Below are 22069 nucleotides of genomic sequence, written 5' to 3' on the forward strand. Positions count from 1 at the left end.
TTGCCCCTAACCATCTGTCTGCCTACCTGATCACCCCTGACTGCTCCCCTGCTGGTCTGATCACCCCTAACCACCTCTGCCTCACCCTGCACCCCGGACCCAGGATTTCCTCCTCTGGCCGGTCACAGGCACCTGGGATCCGGGATTCCCTCCCTCTGGCTGGCCGCAGGCACCCAGAACTCGGGCGGCTTTGCCCAGGCTGGCTGCAGCCGCAGGGGACTGTGGACGGGTGACTTAACCTGGGCCGCAGCCTCAGGCGCCCGGGACCGCGCCTGGGGTGGGCGGCTTGTCCCTCTCCCAGGCTGCAGCCTGGCTGGTCCCCGTTCCTCTCTCCCCAGTGTTGAGTATTTGAGCCATTATGGTGTGATGGTATGACAACCATTTGCATATTAGCTCTTTATTATATAGGATAAAAATGTTTTTTAAAAGCTTTGGACTTGACAAAACTCTGATTTTATCACCAGTTTACTAAAAATCCTTTTAGTTGTCTTCCTCTTGCCTGGTTAAATTGGTTTACTTTAGCTGATTATTTATTCAGAGTCATCCTCAGTAGGACCCTTACCCACATTTCTAGCCTTACTGCATGTTACGTCTGTTGGCCTGACCCATACTGGTGATAAATGGTCTTCTCAGCACCCTTTAATCAGTCTACCAAGACACTTTTCTACATTTCAACTTCGGTGTCTTTATTCATACGTCTACCTGACATGTCTACTAATTATCATTTATCTGGTATGAAAAGGATGAACAGAAAATGGGAAACAAACTCTAGAATTTCTTCTGGTTCTGCTTTTATCATCAGAATTTTACCATCTCAGAATTTTCTTCCCAGTTATTTCATGGCTTTGTTAGTGTTCAGGTATGTGGCCCTAACCCTCCTACTAGACACTAACCAGACCAGAGGCTTCAAGGAGGGTAGATCTTGTCTTTACTCTTTCAAATAGCTAGGCTTTGGAAAGTCTGGCCAGTGTGTAACGCACAGGCATAGTAAGAGGAGTAAGGGCAGAACAGGGAGATTCGATGGGAGCCACTGTGCTGTGTTCCATAAAGACGTTCAAGTTGACGGTGACTTGGGCCAGAGCCATGACAGTGGTTGCGGATCTATGTTGAAAGAAAAGGTGATAAATCTAAGGCATGAAAGAAAGAGAGCAATTGAAAGGATTGACTTGCTGTTGATAGGATGGGGATATTGTAGAATAGCTTTGGGGGGAAATCAGGTATTTGGTTGATGTATCAAGTGTGAGATGTCTGTTAGACACCACATTGGAGATGTCTGAGTAGGCTGCTGGACATTTGACCCTGGCATTTTGGGGGGATATATATATATCATATTTAAACTATAGCTTAAGCTACTAAAATGAAAGTTAATAACAACTTTCTTTACCCATAAAAAAATTAAACTCTTCTAACTGGTCATATCTAATTTTAATTGCCTTAAATTGAATTTGTTCTGTAGGGACAAAAATGGACAAACATTTAAAAAGTCTCAAAAAACACCTGTATGATTCATAACAAAATAAGGCACTGACTGTGGTACCTTTCTGTTGAGCCTCTTGGTTAACATATGATGCTCTGTGTTGGATTATTTCCTCAGCAGAAACAAGTTCCCATCTATCACTTTATAGATGGATTTGTAAATTTCTGTTGTAACTTATATTTAATGTAATTATGTCTTTTATTTGAAATGGTTTGAAGTGTACAGTTCATAAAATCTTTATTTTAGTATTAAGTAGTTTTTAAAAACAAACTAGTATTTTATGAAAAATCCTACTTTCCATGAAGCACAAGTTTAAATACTGATGTGATGTTTAAGTACATTATACTTTGAACATTTTGCTACTTATATTTTAGTATAAATGTATGGCTATATTAGGGTAAAGTTTTACTTTTACTCTGTAAATGACACTTTTCTATTCTTAATGTAAAATCTTTAAATTATGGCATTAGATAACCAAAATTTAGAAATTTAGGTTGTTTTTCGAATGCTAAATTAAAATGCTGTAGTAACATTAGCTTTTTTCTTTCTTTTACCAGTGTTTTATATGTATTTTAAATATGATCCTCTTTATCATAGAATTCTGATTTAAAGTAAATCATTTAAATTACTTTAAGTGTGGAAAATGAATTGACAAAAACTTTGACTAAAGTTTTTAAAAAGTTGACTAAAAACTTTTGTGTGTGTGTGTGTAATTGATGTCTTTAGATCCAAAGGCGGAAACGAGATTATACATCACAGTTAATGACTTTGAGTTTCATGTCTATAATCGTTCGGATCTTTATGGACGTCTTCAAGAATTATTTGGTTTGGAGCCAACAATAATCCCCCCCAAGAAAGAGGATGATAAAACACGGGAAAATGGAAGAACAGGAACCCAGTCCAACATTGAAAGGTTCATTGTCACACTTGAATTTTATTAATCTGCAACATGTAAACATTCACTTTTTCATTTCTGGTATATAGGAAAGTGATTGACTTTTGTAAGTTATCAACCTTGTATCCTGCAAACTTGCTGTAATCACTTACTACTTCAAATAGGCTTTTTTGATCAGTTCTTCCAAACTTTCTACATATACAGTTATGTTATCTTCAAACAAAGCAAGTCTTATTTTCCCCTTCCCATTCTGCATACTTTTTATTTCTTGTTTTACTGCAATAGCCATAATTTCCAAACTTGAAAAGGAATGGTGAAATAGGACATCCTTGCTTTGTCCCTAGTCTTAATGGGAGAGCTTCTAGATTCTCACCTTTAAGTCTGATGTTAATTAGGTCTTTTGTAGATACTCTATATACAGATGAGGAAGTTTCCCTCTATTCCTAATTTACTGAGAGATTTTAATCATAATGGCTGTTGTATTTTGTCAAATGCTTTTTCTGCATCTGGTGATACTATCATTTGATTTTTTGTTTTTAACCTGTTAATGCTAATTGATTTTTGAATGTCGAACAGCCTTGCATACCTAATAGTTTGTTTGTTTTTTAAGTCAATGATGAGAACATTTATTCTGAATTAAATATTTAATAGATATTATGTCCCAGGCACAGAGCTGAGGTACTGGGAATATGACAAGTCTTCTGTCTTGTTGGAATTTATAGCCAAGTAGGGTAAAATAGGCACTTTTCGTGCAAGAAGTATTACCTCAGGGACAAAAGTAGATTTCACATAGAAGGATCAGGAGGGCTGCTACCTGAAGGGTGAGTCAGTTAGGGAAAGGTGGTGATGAACAGTCTTCCATAGAGAAGAAACATCATATGCAATAGTGAAGTTACTTACTGACGCTGCAATGGATTATTTGAGGTGGGGATAATTTAGATTAAAATGATTTAGCAGGATCAGGGGCTTTCCCCCAAGTCAGTAATGCTGTGATGTGATTGGAGGGAGGTAAGGCTGGAGGCGGGGAGACCAGATGGAAGGATGTTGTAACATTTCATCAGCTGGGTTGGTAGCAAGGGAAAGGGGGAGAAGTGGATGGAGCAATACAGACTTAGGCAGATGAATCCATAACACAGTGGTAGATTAGAGGTGGAGAATGAGGAAGAGGGATGATCAATAGTGAATCCAAATTTCTAATGTAAGCAGCGATTATGCTTAGGCAGGGAACCCCAGGGAAAGAAGAGGTTGGGGGCTGGTGATGAGGTCTGTTTTGAATTTAGTTTTAAGCACTGAGGGTCACCTTCCTGGAGTTGGTCTCAGAAGTGCCATTTAGGAGATAATGGGTTATTGAAGAGATATGCCTCAAGTTTTCCAAAATCTTTAGTGAATTGCTATGAACTTTTCATTCTTTAAATTTTGTGTACTTCGTGTGTGGCCAATGTTTTTCTCATTCTTTGCCTGTCATTTCACAAAGTGGTGAGAATAGGGAAGGAAAAGGATCAGCTCAGTTGTCAGAAATGCTCAAAACAGTAGGAAACATCAAAGTGACTTGTGTCATGTCATTTTCTCTCTCTAAAAACATATTTTATTTTATTGATTTTAGAGGAAGGGAGAGGGACAGAGATATAGAAACATTGATGAGAGAGAAACATCAATCAGCTGCCTCCTGCATGGCCCTCACTGGAGATTAAGCCCACAACCCAGGCATGTGCCCTGACCAGGAACTGAACCATGAGCTCCTGGTTCATGGGTCAGCACTTGACCACTGAGAACACTGGCCGAGCATTGATATTATGATCCATTTGTTTTAATAATAGTTTTGGCTGTCTTCTAAAATGTCACGTTGTAGTGTGGTGAGCAGATGGTAGATGTAATGACAGCATCTCATAACTGACACTTTTGACATTAAAGCTTGTCATTCTAAGAACATAGTTTTGTTATTACAGCTTGATCTAAAAACTGACACATGGCGGAGTGCATTCAGAAATGAGACATTTTAGGGCTATTAGTCTTCTGTTAGATGGTCTCTGTTTCATTTACTGGAGCCGTCATTAGATGTATTTGGAAAGGTACAGCTGGTATTAATAATGTATATTTTGAGTAGGTCAACTGTATCCTCAGGTATTTAAGTCTTTCCTATATACTTAAGTTTTTATTTTTTCTTCTTAGAGTTAAAGTAAAAACAGAATCTCAGGACCCCACATCTTCATGGAGATCGCTTATTCCAGTTATAAAGGTCAACGTGAGCACAGTAAGTAATTTTACTACAATTAATACTTGGTGGGTTAAAAACAGAACCTTTTATTTTTTGCAAACATTATTTTCATTTAAGAAAAGAAAGTAATTTTGTACTTTTTGGGTTCCAATTTTCATAAAGTGTGAAAGAATTCTTTTTTTTAAAAAAATTATATCTTTATTGTTCAGATTATTACAGTTGTTCCTCTTTTTTCCCCCCATATCTCCCCTCCACCCGGTTCCCACCCCCCCTCCACCTTCACCCCCTTCCCCACTGTCCTCATCCATAGGTGCACGATTTTTGTCCAGTCTCTTCCCGAATCCCACACACCCCTTTCCCCCCCAAGAATAGTCAGTCCACTCCCTTTCTATGCCCCTGATTCTATTATAATCACCAGTTTATTCTGTTCATCAGATTATTTATTCACTTGATTTTTAGATTCACTTGTTGATAGATGTGTATTTGTTGTTCATAATTTGTATCTTTACCTTTTTCTTCTTCTTCCTCTTCTTAAAGGATACCTTTCAGCATTTCATATAATACTGGTTGGGGGTGATGAACTCCTTTAGCTTTTCCTTATCTGTGAAGCTCTTTATCTGACCTTCAATTCTGAATGATAGCTTTGCTGGATAAAGTAATCTTGGTTGTAGGTTCATGGCATTTATCACTTTGAATATGTCTTGCCACTCCCTTCTGGCCTGCAAAGTTTCTGTTGAGAAATCAGCTGACAGTTGTATGGGTACTCCCTTGTAGGTAACTGAGTTTCTTTCTCTTGCTGCTTTTAAGATTCTCTCTTTGTCTTTTGCTCTTGGCATTCATTTTAATCATGATGTGTCTTGGTGTGGTCCTCTTTGGATTCCTTTTGTTTGGGGTTCTCTGTGCTTCCTGGACTTGTAAGTCTATTTCTTTCACCAGGTGGGGGAAGTTTTCTGTCATGATTTCTTCAAATAGGTTTTCAATATCTTGCTCTCTCTCTTCTTCTGGCACCCCTATAATTCGGATGTTGGTACGCTTGAAGCTGTCCCAGAGGCTCCTTACACTATCTTCGTATTTTTGGATTCTTTTTTCATTTTGCTTTTCTGGTTGGGTGTTTTTTGCTTCTTCATATTTCAAATCTTTGACTTGATTCTTGCGATCCTCTAGTCTGCTGTCGGAACTCTGCATAATATCCTTTATTTCAGTCAGTGTATGCTTAATTTCTAGTTGGTCCTTTTTCATAACCTCGAGGGTCTCACTAGATTTCTTGAGGGTCTCACTACATTTATCAGCGGTCTCACCAGTCTTTTTGAGAGTCTTACTAAATTTATCGGCGGTTTCTAGAAAGTTCTTGAAAAACCTTAAAAGTGTGGTTTTGAAATCTATATCCAGTCGTTTGCTTTTCTCCATTTCTGTCATTTGTGACCTATTTCTTTGTCTCCGCATTTTTTATACTTCCCTGTGTTGGTAGAGTGGCTTTGTGTGCTAGGTGTCCTATAGGGCCCAGTGGCTCAGCCTCCCCAATTACCTGAGGTGGACTCTCTTGGTGTACCCCTTTGTGGGCTTTGTGCATAGTCTTGTTGTAGTTAAGCCTTGATTGTTGTAGGTATCACTGGGAGGAATTGACCTCCAGGCCAATTGGCTGTGAGAATTGGCTGTGTCTGCAGTGGGAGAACTTCTGTGCTGAAGACACCTTTATGAGGCAAGACTTGCTTCAGGGGAGCTTTAGGGCTCACTGAGTCTGCCCCCTGAGTGTGTCTCTTATGGATCTGAGGAGTTGTAATTGGATGGTCCCACTCTGACCACTGGGTACACTGGCTCTTGGATCTAAGGAGGTGCTAATTTAGCCTCTGCCTGAGGCTACCCAGCAGGAGCTACGAGGAGATCTGCAGATTCCCCTTGCTTGTTTGGGGTTTGGAGGTGCCCAAATGAGGCCTAGCTGTGAAGCAATGCAAGCTGCTGTGGGGCCTTGGGCCTTCTCTTGGAAGTTCTGGGTCTGTCTGGCCCAGCTGCAGTTTGTTAGGTAACTTTCAGATTGCAAAGGGCCAGGGCATTCATATGCAAAAGCCTCTGCTGCAGCTTGGGTGGGGCGGGGTCTCAGGGAATCAACAGGGCGGAGCAAGCAGCTATGGCTGATCCTCAGCTCTGCCCTAAGGGGCTCTGTGTCTCAGTGTCCCGGTAATCGGTAATTGTTGCAAGCACCTTTGAGAGAAAGCTGCCCTCGAGTTCCGAGTTCTGCCCGCTGCCAGACAGTCCAGTTTCTCCCTGTATGAGTCTGGGTCCCCAGAGGCTCACCCGGACCTGGAGTTCAGAGCAGTAGGGGGCTTGTGACTCCCGATTCAAAAAGACAGCCGCGTCCTCAGTTGCCAGCCCTTGCCACGTGCGCCTCCGTACCTCTGCACTTTACTTCCGCACCTCCTCTGAGTCTCAGTGTGCTTTTCCCTTTCCTTCTAGTTGTAGAATTTCCACTCAGCCAGCCTTCCTGTGGTTCTGGATGATGTCCGTTTTGTCTTTTAGTTGTATTTTTGAATTTGTTGTGGGAGGCAGCAATTTCCAGTGTTTCCCTATGCTGCCATCTTGGTTTTCCTGAAAGGATTCTTTTAACACCAATATCATTTTAGCATAAATTTGTTAGACCTGAAAGGCTATTTATTCACAAGTGCTTAAATTTTTTAAAAACCAGGTCTAAATTGATCAGTGGAGTGATTTAAATATAGATAGTGCTAAAGTGGAATCATCTAGTAGTTGCTTGAAAATGTTTGTTATTAGGTCAGTTAAGGAAAAAAGTATAGCTTTTATAGTATGACATACTATCTTTTATCTTTTGTAGGGTCGCCTGGCCTTTGGAAATCATTACCAACCTCAAACTCTGTGTATCAACTTTGATGATGCTTTTTTAACTTATACTACAAAACCACCTTCCAGTCACCTTGACCAATTCATGCATATTGTGAAAGGAAAGCTTGAAAATGTTCGAGTCATGCTTGTTCCTAGTCCAAGATATGTTGGTCTTCAAAATGATGAGTAAGAACATCTTACATATGTCTAATATAGATATCAATTTGATTTTTAGCACCCTTTTAATTTCTGTTACAAGCTGGGCATTAATTAGGTACATTTTTCTAATAAATTAACAGTATAGTTCTGCTTTATAAGGTAAGTGGATATACTATCCATTGGTAAACTCTAATTTTAAATATTTTTCTATAGAATTATGACTAATTTTTTTACCCTTTTCTTCCTTTTAACTGTATTTGAAAAACTCATTTTGGGAAATTAAGCCCTGGTATTTGATGTTTACACATTTCAGGTAGGTTTTTATTTACAGAAGGAATGGATAAATAGTAAATTCAGCAAATTCATTATAGTGGAGTACCATTCTGAGTTAATGAGAAAAGTTGAAAATGGAAACAAAATTACTCTTGGACATCTGTTGAAGTTAGGATGGTACAGTTAGGATGGAACTTGCTTGGTATGCAAGTCCTGGGTAGTTTTCCACCTAGCTTTCCAGATTTGTCTTCTACCTGTGAAGTAGCTGCTTGCGTTCAGGGGACAGGGAGCATTAGTGACGCACCGTGGACTCGCCATCGTGGTGCAGGATGCTTCCCTATGAGGACTGGGACCTGAAGGAACTCCAGGGCATGCGTTCATGGTAGGATGAGGGCTCACGATGTCTATTTTTTGTATGAGGAGACTTTCTGGTTGAATTTGTGTAATTTCGTATTCATAGGATGATATTCCTCTATGTCCCAGTGTATATCTTTGTAGGCAACATACAGTCTATGAAGTCGTGAGAAGCATGATTATTCCTTTTTAGTTCCAACTTCTTGCTGTTCAATTTTCTGGGCACTGGCTGGAGTGGTAGAGAGGTTTCCCTTTGGAGACTGGCGAGGCTGTGAGTCTGCCTGGGCCCACTCTTCAGGATCAGGGGCTTTGCTTAGCACATAATGCTGCACTTACACCTGAATGTTTAATACTGCATGAATAAATAAATCTGGATTTTGTGAAAATTATTAGAGAGTAAGATGAAAAAGTGTTCTGCTATTAATTTGTATAAAAAGATTTAAAATTGTGTTTTTACTCTTTAAAAGTGTGCAGGTTAAATGATGACATTAAACATTAAGCCTGGCAGGTACTGATCAGTGATAGGCATTGACCTATGAACCAGGAGGTCATGGTTTGATTTCCTGTTATGGCACATGCCTGGGTTTCGGGCTCGATCCCCGAGAAGGGGTATGCAGGAGGTAGCCGATCAACAGTTCTCTCTCATCATTGATGTTTCTCTCTCTCCCTCTCCCTTCACTCTGAAATCAATAAAAATATATTAAAAAAAAAACATTGTCCAAACATAACTGGTTTGGTTCAGTGGATAGAGCGTCGGCCTGCGGACTCAAGGGTCCCAGGTTCGATTCCGGTCAAGGACATGTATCTTGGTTGCGGGCACATCCCCAGTAAGAGGTTTGCAGGAGGCAGCTGATCCATGTTTCTCTCTCATCGATGTTTCTAACTCTCTATCCCTCGCCCTTCCTCTCTGTAAAAAAAACAATAAAATATGTTTAAAAAATAAACATTAACCTTAAGATTTAATATATTTTAAGAAGAATATTGCTGAATTTGTGTTATTGTTTAATGACTGCGAAGTTTATTTTGATGTGGAAGGAAGATACTGTGGTGTATGACAAAGTAAAAAGTTGTTAAAGCAATGAAAGATGAACAGTTTGTGGGAAAGCGATTGTAGAGAAACAGTCAATCCAGAATTTGAGTTCGAGATGTTTGCTTTAAATTTGATTCAAGTTGATCAAGTAAATATTCTTGGAAATAGATAATGTAAAGTTGTTAAAAATAAAAATGACAACATTTTTTCTTATGTAATGTTTTGGAAAGCTTATTTTATTTTACAGATATATAAAGTGATATTTCTTAAGTTTTGTAGTGTTATTAATAGAAAATGATTGAATTTAAAGTTAAATTGTTGTAAATACAGAATATAATTATTGTATTCTGATGAACATTGTTTTTCCATTGTATTTAGTTAACTTTGTCTTAAATTGATTTCTGTTATTCACAACTTAAAATGAAAACGTGAAACAATTTTTTTTCTTTTTTCCCTATTGAACCAATCTACTGATTAAAAATATTTCAGTATCATTTCATTATTTAGTCTAATATAGAATACAACTATGGAACAATTTATTGTCTGTGAAAGATGGCTTACCTTTTCAAGATGCTACCCTTGATGCGTTTGTTTTTTTGTTTGTTTGTTTTCACCTGTCACCACCATTAATTAGAACACTGAACTGTTTGTATGCTGGAGTTGTACTTAGTTTGCCTTGCCCCTTCTCATAGGCCACCGAGATTAATGGGAGAAGGCTTTGTGGTGATGCAGTCAAATGATGTTGACATCTACTACTACATGGACGAGCCAGGTAAGACTTTTTGAAAGTATAGTTCGTAGCTGCAATTCTATTTCTTCTATGAAATGGGATATTAATAATATTTTAAGTCTCTTTACTTAGGATATAAATAAGTTTCAATAAATGTTGAGTGCCTACCTAAAAAATACCTGTGTCGTTGTTAAAAGTTGAATATGACTTTAGTATTTCAGACCAAAATGATATTGTAACCTTTCCTTCAAATTCCATGTTATCAAATATACCTCAAAAATTGTGAATGCAAATTACCATGAGTGAAAACCTTTGAGAATATGATGATGGTTAAGGTAATTCATGTTAGTTAGGAAAACAACTCACAGTATGTTAGACTTGAGGCTAACAGTTTCAGGATTAAAATCTAGCTACCATGCTTCATGGATGGTTTCCATTTTATAAAAGTTACTGAACATTGGATTTTAGCCCCCTTTTTTTCCTGATCTTTCTCCTGGGGTTTTATAAGGTCAAAATATTTTAAAAGTAAAAGTAGGATGCTGTTTGCCTTTTTTGACCATGTTGATATTTTCACTGATTCTTTACTTGAAACAATAGCTAGGGACAGACTGGTTTTTCAAAATTAGGATTTTGAAAAAATTTGAGTCTGCAACTGTGAGTTTGGTAATTTTTCTCATAAGACCACCAGTGATGTTAACAAATGTGATTTTTAAAATGTTTAATAATGAAATTTATTAATATTTGAAAAAGTATGTATGTTGTAGTGAACCCATGTTTTCCAAATGATCAATGCATGCTGTTGCAAAGTCAGGCCATGGATAAAAGATTTATTCAAAGTGCAAGAGAGATAGTATATTTTAATGTAAGAAGTTCAGTGATATGGCTTCAGATTCCACATTGTAACCTTTAAGAAACTACTACTTGTTGAATTTTAGAGTAGTGTCAAAGAATACCCAGAACTATCAGAAAAAGCTATCAAAATACTCCTTCCTTTTCTATCCACCTATTTGTATGAGGCTAGGTTTTCTTCAAATCCTTGAACAATAGACTTAATATAGAAGCAGCTGTGAGAATTCACATTTTTTTTTATTAAGCTAGACATTAAAGAGATTTGCCAAAGTAAAAACAATACCAACATTTCTCAAATTAGTTTTTTTAGAAAATGTGGTTATTTTTATTAAAATATTTTTATTAAAAATGAAATTAAAATTTCATCTTTTATTAAAATAGTTATTTTTCATATTGTTTTCATTAAAATTTATTACTATCAACATAATGGGCTTCTTATTTAATAAAATAAAAAATTTAAAAATTGATCAATTTAAATTTTTAATACAGTAAGTATTGATAGAGATAATACAAAAATACCCACTTTAGGGTCCTCAATTAAAAAAAATTATTGATTTCAGAGAGGAAGGAGAAGGAGAAAGTGATAGAAACATCAATGATGAGAGAGAATCATTGGTCAGCTGCTTCTTGTGCACACCCTCTACTGGGGATTGAGCCCGCAACCTGGGCATGTGCCCTGACCAGGAATTGAACCGTGACCTCCTGGTTCATAAGTGGACGCTCAACTACTGAGCCACACCAGCCGGGCAGGTCCTCAATAATTTTTAAGAGTGTAAAGTGTTCCTGAAATAAAAAAAAAATATGTTAGAACTGCTGATCTACAGGAACATTTTAATGGTTATTTAAAATAACTGCCTTTATATTGTATATTCTGCAATGCAGGACTTGTACCAGAAGAAACAGAGGAAAATATTGAAGAAGAATTGAGTAGTGAGGATTGCAAATTACAAGATTTGCCTCCGTGTTGGGGACTTGATATAGTTTGTGGTAAAGGAACAGATTTCAACTATGGGCCATGGGCCGATAGACAGAGGTACTTGAATAAATTATATTTCTAATAAGTTTCAAATGTATTGAGCTAATATTATATTTTTATTAAAACAGAATAGTTTTCTAAGCTATTTTATTATGGCAGGGTAAGATATTCCTAGACATTTTAATCCAAATAATAACTTGTGTGTAGAGAAATTGGTTTAATCAAGTTCACTGCAAAGGAGGAGTTAACTCATTAGAAAAATGATGAATGAGCAGCACATTTATTGGTTCCTTTGTTTTTCCTTAAGTATTTAATCAACAAATATGCCAATGATTGTTGGGGTGATGCAGATTCAGAGCTAAATACAAAGATAGTTTAGTTAGTGGATGAAAAAAGAGACAAAAGAGGTTTATTACATGCTGTAATAGAGGTGAGTAAAAACTCTTGAAAAACTTAGAAAGGTACTGACTTGGTTTGCTAAGGCTCCCATAACAGAATACCACAGACAAATTTCTCACAGTTCTGGAAGTTAGAATTCTGAGATTAAGGTGTTGGCTAGTTCCTTATGAAGGCTGTGAGGGAATGATGTGTTTCTTGTGATAGCTGTCTTTTCTCTGCATCTTCACGTGGTCTTTCCTTTTGTGTGTCTTGTAAGTTCTCTGTCCAAATTTTCTCTTCTTAGAAGAATATCGATCATCTTAGTTTAGGGTCCACCAAAAACATCTCATTTTAACTTAATTACCTCTGTAAAGACCATGTCTCCAAATATAGCCAAATTCTGAGGTTAGGACTTCCACATAAGAATGTTTAGGGGTACGCAATTCAGCCCATAAAAGGTACCTAAATCATTTTAAAGATTTAAGAAGAAAAGAATTGGGGGAGGCTTTTTGGTAGAGGGAACATTTGAGTTGAGTTTTGAAACATAAGTGTTAGCCAGGGGAGGAAGAATTTTAAACAAAGAAGAGGACATTTACCAGTAGTGATGAGGACACATCCAAATTTTTATGTAAATAGACGTTGCTTATAGTTAGTTCAGCAACTTTGCCATCTGGACTATTGATATACTTGTAGAAAGTCTTTCATTTCTCACAGTAGAAAACATTCTTTTGTTTTATTGAGAGGAAATTATAGTAGGTGTTTGTGACTTAATTTTTTGTATTTTGTCTATTTTTAAATAAGAGAGTAGTGATAATACATATCAAGTTCAAATATTGATTTTGGTCCCTTATTAGAAATCATTTTGTTGGAATAAAATGTCATTATTCTTTCTACCTTCTTATATAGAGATTGTTTATGGAAGTTTTTCTTCCCACCTGATTATCAAGTTCTGAAAGTTTCTGAAATTGCACAGCCAGGGAGACCAAGACAGATCCTTGCCTTTGAACTACGAATGAATATTATTGCAGATGCTACAATTGACTTGCTGTTTACCAAAAATAGGGTAATTATTGAAATAATATAGAGAAAATAGTGCTTAAAATTTGAATATTATTTTCCAGAGCAATTTTTGGTGACTAGTCCTATACTGAGATTCATTTCTATGAGCTTCCTACCACTGTGCCCCCAATAATTGTATATATACTATTTTCATTAAGTGCCAAATAGTAGACAGAAATTAATCAACAAACCTTTATGCTATAGTCTGGTTCATTTTCTCCTTTATATCAGCCCAAATTGTTTTAGTGTATTTTTTTGTTAACCCTCACGGAGAATTTTTTCCATTGATTTTTAGAGAGAGAGTGGAAGGGAAGGAGAGAGGGAGGGAGATACTAAGAGAGAAAGAGAGTGAGAGAAATATCGATGTGAGAGATAAATCAATTGGTTACCTCACTCGCCTGACTAGGGCTGGGGATCCAACCTGCAACCTAGGTATGTGCCCTTGACCAGAATCGAACCTGGGACCCTGTGGTACATGGGTCAACACTCTAACCACAGACCCACTCTGTGCAGGGTGTGTTCTTAGGCATTTTGAATACCTATTAATATCATTGCTGGTTATATTTTTGTCTCTGATAATAACTAAAAGGTAAAGATGGGAATGTAATTATAATGAATATTTTATGTGACTTACTTTTTTTGTTTTGTTAGGAAACAAATGCTGTGCATGTCAATGTTGGTGCTGGCTCCTATTTGGAGATCAATATTCCCATGACAGTCGAGGAAAATGGTAAGCTGCAGCAAGTGCTTCTCTGTTCCAAATGATTAGTAGGAAAATAATATATAAACAGTAGTTTGTTAATCCACTTAAACTAACATAATTAATGGGGTTTTCTTTTTCAGCTTTTTATTATATTTTGTGTACCTATAGCTATCAACAGTAGATAGTACACAATTAAATCATTTGTGCAGCTAGAGAAAGAGAAAATTTTTTTTAAAGTAAGTTAAGTCTTATAATTTCATGCTTTTATTATCTATCTATCTATATATATATATATATATATATATATATATATGTAAAAGGCTAAGTGACCGACCATCCATCCGACCAGTACATATGACACACACTGGCAATCCTATATAATAAAAGCCTAATATGCTAAGCATCTAGTTGTCTGGTTGGCCGTTCAACCAATCAAAGCGTAATATGCTAATGATATGCTAAGGCTGCTCAACCATTCGCTATGACATGCACTGATCACCAGGGGGCAGACGCTCTGACTGGTAGGTTAGCTTTGCTGCTGGGGTCCGGCCATCAGGACTGAGCCAGATGGGCTGTACACACCCTAGAGACCTCCTGCAGCCCCTCCCTGGCTGGCCAACCTCCCGTGTCCCTTCCCAGCCCCTATTGTGCACCAGTGGAGTCCTTTGGCCTGGCCTGCGCTCTCTTGCAATCTGGGATGCCTTGGGGGATGTCAGAGAGCTGGTTTTGGCCCGATCCCGCAGGCCAGGCTGAGAGACCTCACTGATGCACGAATTTGTGCACCGGGCCGCTAGTTTAAAAATAAACATTGCCTTGCACATACAAGATACATATAAAGCTCTCACTGGCACCAATCGCATGTGTGTGTTTTGATATGTCATTGTTGATTGTGAATTTAGTTGTTTTTGTTGTTTTTATGTCATGTCTTTGTTGTTTCTATATCATGTTATTGTTTATTAATCAACTTATATATTATTTTCATATACATTTTACTAACTTTCTTTAATCTCTGACACTTCTATTTTAGAGAAAGGGCAAATAGTGATATTAAAATATTTCTTCTAATTAATATCCTTTCAATGAGCATGAATCAGTGCACTGGGCCACTAGTACTCTATATTTCTCTTTTGTAAGTGAGCATACTTTGCTTAGCATATGTTTTTCCTGTTCCTTCATGAGAGCAGGTGCTCTGTCTTTGTTTTCACTGTGTAAACCTGATGCTGAATCCAGTACCTGGTTTGTGGTTCATGGCCAGTAATTGACTGAATGGCTAATAGTCCTTGTTTCAGGTAATAATAGTAGATTTTTGTCAGGGAGTAAACTGGGTACTTTGAACAGCAAAACTTTAAGAAAGGAGAACGTTTCATATTTCAAATATTAAATAAGGCCCTGATAGCTATAATTTCATCTGAGCTGAAATAATCTAATTCATTATGCACTTAAAATTTGGCTCTGATACAAGTTAATCAACAACATGACTACTTTGTGTTAAATTGACCAAAATATTATATAGCTGTCTTCATTTTTTCTGCCTCTCATCCTCTTATTACATTTGTAATTGAGAGTAATTAAAATGAAATTCTGCTCTATTCACTTTCTTGAGCATGCAGAGAATAGCAACTTACCCATATTTTTAAATTACTAACCAGCAATGTTATGATTGCTAAGCAGAGAGTAATTTTTATACTATTCTTGACTCTCTGTGCTTGTTCCTGCCACTCACTGGATTAATTGCGTCCATAAAGAGGGAACAGTTGGGGTTGCCCGCTGAGATAATTAACTGAAAAAGTGACTGAGAGAGTACGTCTTTTCCCTGTAACCTCTGTGCTGTTTTAGTGAAGAACAAAACCTTATTTAAGCTAGTTCTAAGAGAATAATCCTACTGTGTCTTGAAGCAGGTTCTCTAGGATAGGTAGAGTCAGTGTAGTCAATTGGAAAGAAGCATCTCTTAGGACAGCCTTAATTACCGATCTGTGCCAGGGAAAAGGCAGTTGGGATTGCACAAAATTGAGAAGGGTTCATTTGAGGGAGTGCTGCTACCATTTTAAACTGATGATGCACATAGGAAGTAAGATTTATACAAACAATTTATACACAATTATTGGTGCACTAGGTGAGGGGCCCCCTGAGGCCTGTGGGGTCTGGAGCACACCTATTAGGAATTCATGGGAAGTGCCCCAGCACACAGGCTATGGAACTCAGAGTGAGGGAAGGGTCTAAGGAAAGGCTGGACGGGGTCCTTGGTCAAAGTGAGGTGGCTTTTTAAAAAAAAATTTTTTTTATTGATTTCAGAGAGAAAGGGAGAGGGTGAGAGAGATAGAAACATCAATGATGAAAGAATGCCCCCTGCATGCCCCCAACCGGGGATCGAACCCACAACCTGGGCATGTGCCCTCAACCAGAATCGAACCTAGGACGCTTCAGTCCGGAGGCCGACGCTCTATCCACTGAGCCAAACCAGCTAGGGCAAGATGAGGTGGTTTTTAAGGTGACTGTCTGAGCGGGAAATAGGCTTAGGTCTGAGACAAGGACAAAACAGAACTCAAATACATGTACAACTTTTTTCAGAGATTCAGGTGTTTGGAAAAAAATAAAAAAGCCCAGAGCAGGATGCATGTTGGAGTAGCCATATAATAATGATCACAGAGTTCATGCTTCTGGAAGGGCAGCCCATCCAGAAAAGAAGTGATATACTCTGAGCTGCTGCTTTTGTTCAGAACAGGCTGCATGGTTTGGTGTAACTGTCACTGTATAAGAAGAGCTGTTGTACAGAAACTGACATTGTATAAGGAGTGGTTGAAAAAGATGAAAATAGGTATGCTGGAGTTAGTGGAAGAAGAGAGGACATGGGAGCCATTTTAAATAGTTCAAAACTGTCATTTAGAGAACAGAATTGTAGTTTTGCACTAGAAAGCAAGTCATGATAGACATTATATGAATATGAAACTTTCTTCCCTCAGAGGTGGTCATTTGAGAAAGGTCACCTATGTGGTTGCAAGCTCCCTCCCCATCATTGGGGTATATTTAAATAGCAACTGACCACCACATTTCAGGGATTTCTTCTTTGGGTTGTGGTGGGATTTATTTCCAGTAGATTCTTAATTTTTATGTTTTCACTTATTAGGTTACACTCCTGCAATTAAAGGACAACTGTTACATGTTGATGCCACTACCAGCATGCAGTACCGGACCCTGTTAGAAGCAGAAATGCTAGCAGTAAGTCTGGGGCATATGAAGATATATATAGGTGCATAAAATATAAATTTGGTTTTAATTTTTTAATATAAAATTGTAATGACCAAGAAGTCATCAAATGGTCCATCTTCTTATTCAAGAACCACCAGGTGTTCTTTGGCCTTAATTTGGAAAGAGAAGTAGATTCCCAGTGATGTAGAATCCCTGGCACTCTCTGTTATTCTGCTCCTAGTATGGGGGATGTAAACATAAGGCAATTAAATGTGGGGTTTTGGCCTTTAAAAATATGAACAGTTGTTAGGATATTGTTTTTAAACTTCACTGTATGGCTAGACTAATTCTCTCCAATGTTGTAAATAAGATTGTGGTGTTTTTTTAAAAAAGGAATTACTTAAAAAATATATATATTTTTATTCATTTCAGAGAGGAAGGGAGCGGGAGAGAGAGTTAGACATGTCAATAATGAGAGAGAATCATTGATCGGCTGCCTCCTGCACGCCCCATACTGGGGATGAAGCCCGCAACTGGGCATGTGCTCTGACCAGGAATCGAACCGTGTCCTCCTAGTTTGTAGGTTGATGCTCAACCACTTAGCCACACCAGCTGGGCAGATTGTTTTTTGTTTTTTAATATATTTTTATTGATTTCAGAGAGGAAGGGAGAGGGAGAGAGAGATAGAAACATCAATGATGAGAGAGAATCATTGATTGGCTGCCTCCTGCATGCCTCCTTACTGGGGATCAAGCCTGCAACCCAGGCATCTGCCCTAATCGGAATTGAACCTGGGACCCTGTGGTCCACAGGCTAATGCTCTATCCACTGAGCCAAATCAGCTAGGGCTGTTTTTTTTGTTGTTGTTTTTTACTATATGTTTTCTGGCCCCTTTGGATTCTTTCTCAGGGTTTAATAATTCATTCTGCTTTTTACTTGATGAATAAGGTGAAAGGAAGAAAATCTTAATACCCTGGATTGCTGCATAGTACAAAGAGAAAAAATAAGGAAGTACTTATGACCAAAATTTCAGATTGGGGACTCAGTAATCAGGCAGATAATTATTTTTTGTTAGGATCAACAACAATAACAATAATAATAGAAGCCAATGGCTGATAATCAGAGAGGATTCTTTTACACAGTATTATATTAGTAGGTCCTTAATTGTTTGCCTAAACAAGCTATTTACATGATATATATGTAAATTAAGAGGAAACGTTTGCAATTAACCAAGAATATATTGAGTACCATAAATGTATATTCAACTGGCATATTCAGCATTTTAATGATTGCTGAGCTCTAACTGATAAGTACTGCTGTGCAAAATTGCTGGTCCTAATCAAGCAGCTCTTGCCTATGTAGAATTGTCCAGCTTTGGCAGGTGGAATACAGACCTGTAACCACCACGCTGTCAAATGGGAACCCAGGAGACTCTGGGGCCAGACTTGTGTGTGACAGTATCCATTGCATACACTCTCTGCGCCCGAACCTCTCACTGACCAGGTTGGGCATGCAGAGGAGTTAAGGGTGTTGCTATTATTCTGAGTTTAACTCACGTACAGTGTTGAAACTGTAACCTGATTGTTACTCAATTTTTTTTTTTTTAACACCTCATGGCTTAGTATTTCAAGGAACTGGATATAACCATGGCTGCTGACCTTCAGCCATAGCAATATTAAAATCTCAAAGGGACCTTCTGTTCTGCTCAGTAGGAAAATAAGTTTTCATTACTCACCAGTGTGTGTGAGTTTATTTCTGATGCTCTTCACATAGGGTCACATTTTAAACTCTAACATTTTGACTTGACATTGATTTTCAGTTCCACATCATTGCCAGCTACCCCCGAGTATGGAACATGCCCCAGACGTGGCAGTGTGAATTAGAGGTGTATAAAGCCACCTACCACTTCATCTTTGCACAGAAGAACTTCTTCACAGGTAATTTTCTAATGAAAAAAAAATGCAGTGAGCTTCATTATAGGGAACTGCTTTCTATTCATGTGAGTTTTACTTTTAGATTCAGCCTGGGGATTTGATGACACAATTCAAACTTTTTTACTTTCACACTTTTTGGGCCACGAAGATCAAAGGGAAAATTTAAATATAGATATGTTGTGCTCTCTTTCTACACAAAAAAGGAAATTATGAACCCAAAATTGAGCTGAAAAAAAAAAGAACCCATCTTAGGCTGGGCTGGTACTTTGATTTGGTCTAGTGGGGAGTATGATGGGGAAGGTGAATCAATTTATCTTCCTGAATTAGGCATCAGCATGGCTTCATGGTTTTGTTTTGATTATTGTAATCTACAAATAGTATATTCAAATAGTCAAACATGCTATGTTTGTATTGGGAGCCCCTACTTTCTTCTTGGCATGGACAATTTAGTTGGTGTTGTCATTAGTCAGAAAATTCCTTCATTTGTTGCAGCATATTACAATAGCTACTCATATTTATTTCCTGAGTATGCAAACATGTAAATCTTGGTCTCTGAGTAACATAAATATTTCTGTATGAAAACAAGTTACGTTTATTGAGACTTCCTGTGACAAGTTTAGCTAAACAGAGTTGGTCTGATTTGCCAGGGTTGGTGGCTGTCCCAGAGCACCTAATATTTGCTTGATTGATTGCTACAACCGTCCTTCCTTCCTTCCTTCCTTCCTTCCTTCCTTCCTTCCTTCCTTCCTTCCTTCCTTCCTTTCTTCCTTCCTTCTATTCCTCTATCACTAGTTAGTAGAAGAACATTTAAGAACAATTATTCAAATGTAGACCCTGTGCTCTCTCTGTAGTATGATGCTGTTATTAAAGATTTCCTTCAGAAGAGAGGGTAGCAAAGAGTGTATTTATTTTAGATAAGATGAATAGTTTGAGTAAAAGTGCAGAATCAAAAACGTTTCTGAGAGAGAAAAGTGATAAAATCAGCTGGATGAATGATGAATTTGTATTGTGGAGTTGGTTAGTTCCAGAGATGGCTTTTGGGCATCTCCCAGCTGCTAGATATTGTGCTACAGAATAGTTAGAAGGTAGGGATGCGTCCCATTTGTTAGGTAAGGTGGCATGTAGAAGTAAGTAGACATACTATAAGGTATGGTGAACCACTGTGTTTGCTTGTTAAATTAAACAAAAATACAGTTAAGGTAAAATTAATAAGTGGAATTTTCTCTATTCATAGACCAAGTTAATAGCCATATGCCTTTTGTTGTTGACAGTAAAACTCTACATGTTACTATTATTAATTTAAATTATTATAACTTTTGATATTAAATGTATTATTTTATTAAGAGGAATTTCCAATATCTTGCACAAACTTATGTACATTGAATTTTAAATGAGTTCCTATGATATTACATGAGATAAATTTGATTTCTGATATCATTATTGAATCTAATATTTTTTAGTATAAATTTCCATTAAAATTAAAAAAATTACTTTAAATATTTAATTAATTTTACCTATTAATATTATTATAATATATTTTTTAATCCTCACCTGAGGATATTTTTTCCATTGATTTTTAGAGAGAGTAGAAGGGGGAGGGAGAGACAGAAACTCCGATGTGAGAAAGACACATCGATTGGTTGCCTCCCGCATGCCCCCCGACCAGGTCTGGGAGCCTGCAACTGAAGTACATGCCCTTGACTGGAATTGAACCTGGGACCCTTCAGTCCATAGGCCAGTGCTCTATCCACTGAGCAAAACTGGCTAGAGCTACCTATTGTTATTATTATTTTGTAATCCTCACCCAAGGAGTGAGGATATTTTTTCCATTGGATTTTAGAGAGAGTGGAAGGAGGGGTGGGGAGAGAGAGAGAGACAGAGAAACATCAACGTAAGGAGCTTTTACCTATTGAGTTTAAAATAAAGATACCAAAGGATAGGTACACTAATTATAGGAACACAATTTTGAAATCAACAACCAGACCATACAAATTAGCAGTACAACAAATCAACAAAAATAAGTGACTGTAAATTCTTAGAAGGCCAAGTCTGTGTTTTGTTCACCAGAGTCTAGAATAGAGTCTGACACACAATAGACACTCTGTTGATATTTGTTTAATGAATAAAACAACAGGAAAAATGGTCAACCCTATTACACTTAAGAAATTCAATTAAATGAGGTGGCATCTTCCAGTTACCAATTATCAAGCTGCCCTCCCCGCACCCCCCAAAAAAGAGACAGAAACAGGGAGGGAGAGAAAGAGATAAAAAGGAATATACAGCCCAGTTGGGGTGGCTCAGTGATTGAGGGTCAGCCTATGAACCAGGAGGTCATAGGTTCAATTCCCAGTCAGGGTACATGCCCAGGTTGCAGGCTCAATCCCAGTAGGGGGTGTGCAGGAGGCAGCCATTCAGTGATTCTCTCTCATCATTGATGTTTCTTTCTCTCTCCCTCTCCTTTCCTCCCTGAAATCAATAAAAATATATTAAAAAAATATATAGGAGAGTGTACAACGAAATAGTCAAGCATACATTTCTCATAGGAGGATATAAGATAGTCTAAAATCTACATAGAAAAAAAACTAGAAGGAAATGTATCCTCAGTGTTGGATGTGTGGGTAGTGAATAACAGATGATGTTTTTCTCTTTAATCTTCTACAGTTTCTTTAATCACCTTTTAATATTTCAGGATAAGAGTTCTTTTTAGTTATAAATGAAAAATAGATTTTTTACTGGTGTTAGAATTTTTACAATTTGTTTTCTGAATTTCACTTAATTTTAATTTCTGTCTCCCATCCTGATAACTTTAGATTTAATTCAAGACTGGTCTAGTGATAATGCTCCAGATATTTTTTCATTTGTTCCATATACATGGAATTTTAAAATCATGTTTCATCAATTTGAAATGATTTGGGCTGCTAATCAACACAACTGGATCGACTGTTCCACTAAACAACAGGAAAATGGTAAGAACTTTAAAAAAATTAGGTTGAGTATTTTGTTCATTAAGACAAAT

The 22069-nt window shown here is 37.4% G+C and overlaps 1 protein-coding gene across 2 annotated transcripts in view; it reads left to right on the forward strand.

Moving 5' to 3' along the window:
* The window catches only part of BLTP1 (bridge-like lipid transfer protein family member 1), a 156150-nt gene that overhangs the window by 19048 nt on the left and 115033 nt on the right, over nucleotides 1-22069 (forward strand). For both annotated transcript variants that reach the window (XM_070415150.1, XM_070415151.1), the window contains exons 7-16: nucleotides 2204-2390; nucleotides 4542-4623; nucleotides 7415-7608; nucleotides 9931-10010; nucleotides 11700-11850; nucleotides 13078-13234; nucleotides 13882-13960; nucleotides 17058-17149; nucleotides 18939-19056; nucleotides 21864-22019. In XM_070415150.1, the coding sequence (XP_070271251.1) occupies nucleotides 2204-2390; nucleotides 4542-4623; nucleotides 7415-7608; nucleotides 9931-10010; nucleotides 11700-11850; nucleotides 13078-13234; nucleotides 13882-13960; nucleotides 17058-17149; nucleotides 18939-19056; nucleotides 21864-22019 (1296 nt within the window). The remainder of the gene's footprint in view (nucleotides 1-2203; nucleotides 2391-4541; nucleotides 4624-7414; nucleotides 7609-9930; nucleotides 10011-11699; nucleotides 11851-13077; nucleotides 13235-13881; nucleotides 13961-17057; nucleotides 17150-18938; nucleotides 19057-21863; nucleotides 22020-22069) is intronic.

The sequence above is a fragment of the Myotis yumanensis genome, unplaced genomic scaffold, assembly GCF_028538775.1.
Source record: "Myotis yumanensis isolate MYYU_CA2020_CCGP unplaced genomic scaffold, mMyoYum1.0.hap1 SCAF_5, whole genome shotgun sequence".
NCBI lineage: Eukaryota > Metazoa > Chordata > Mammalia > Chiroptera > Vespertilionidae > Myotis > Myotis yumanensis.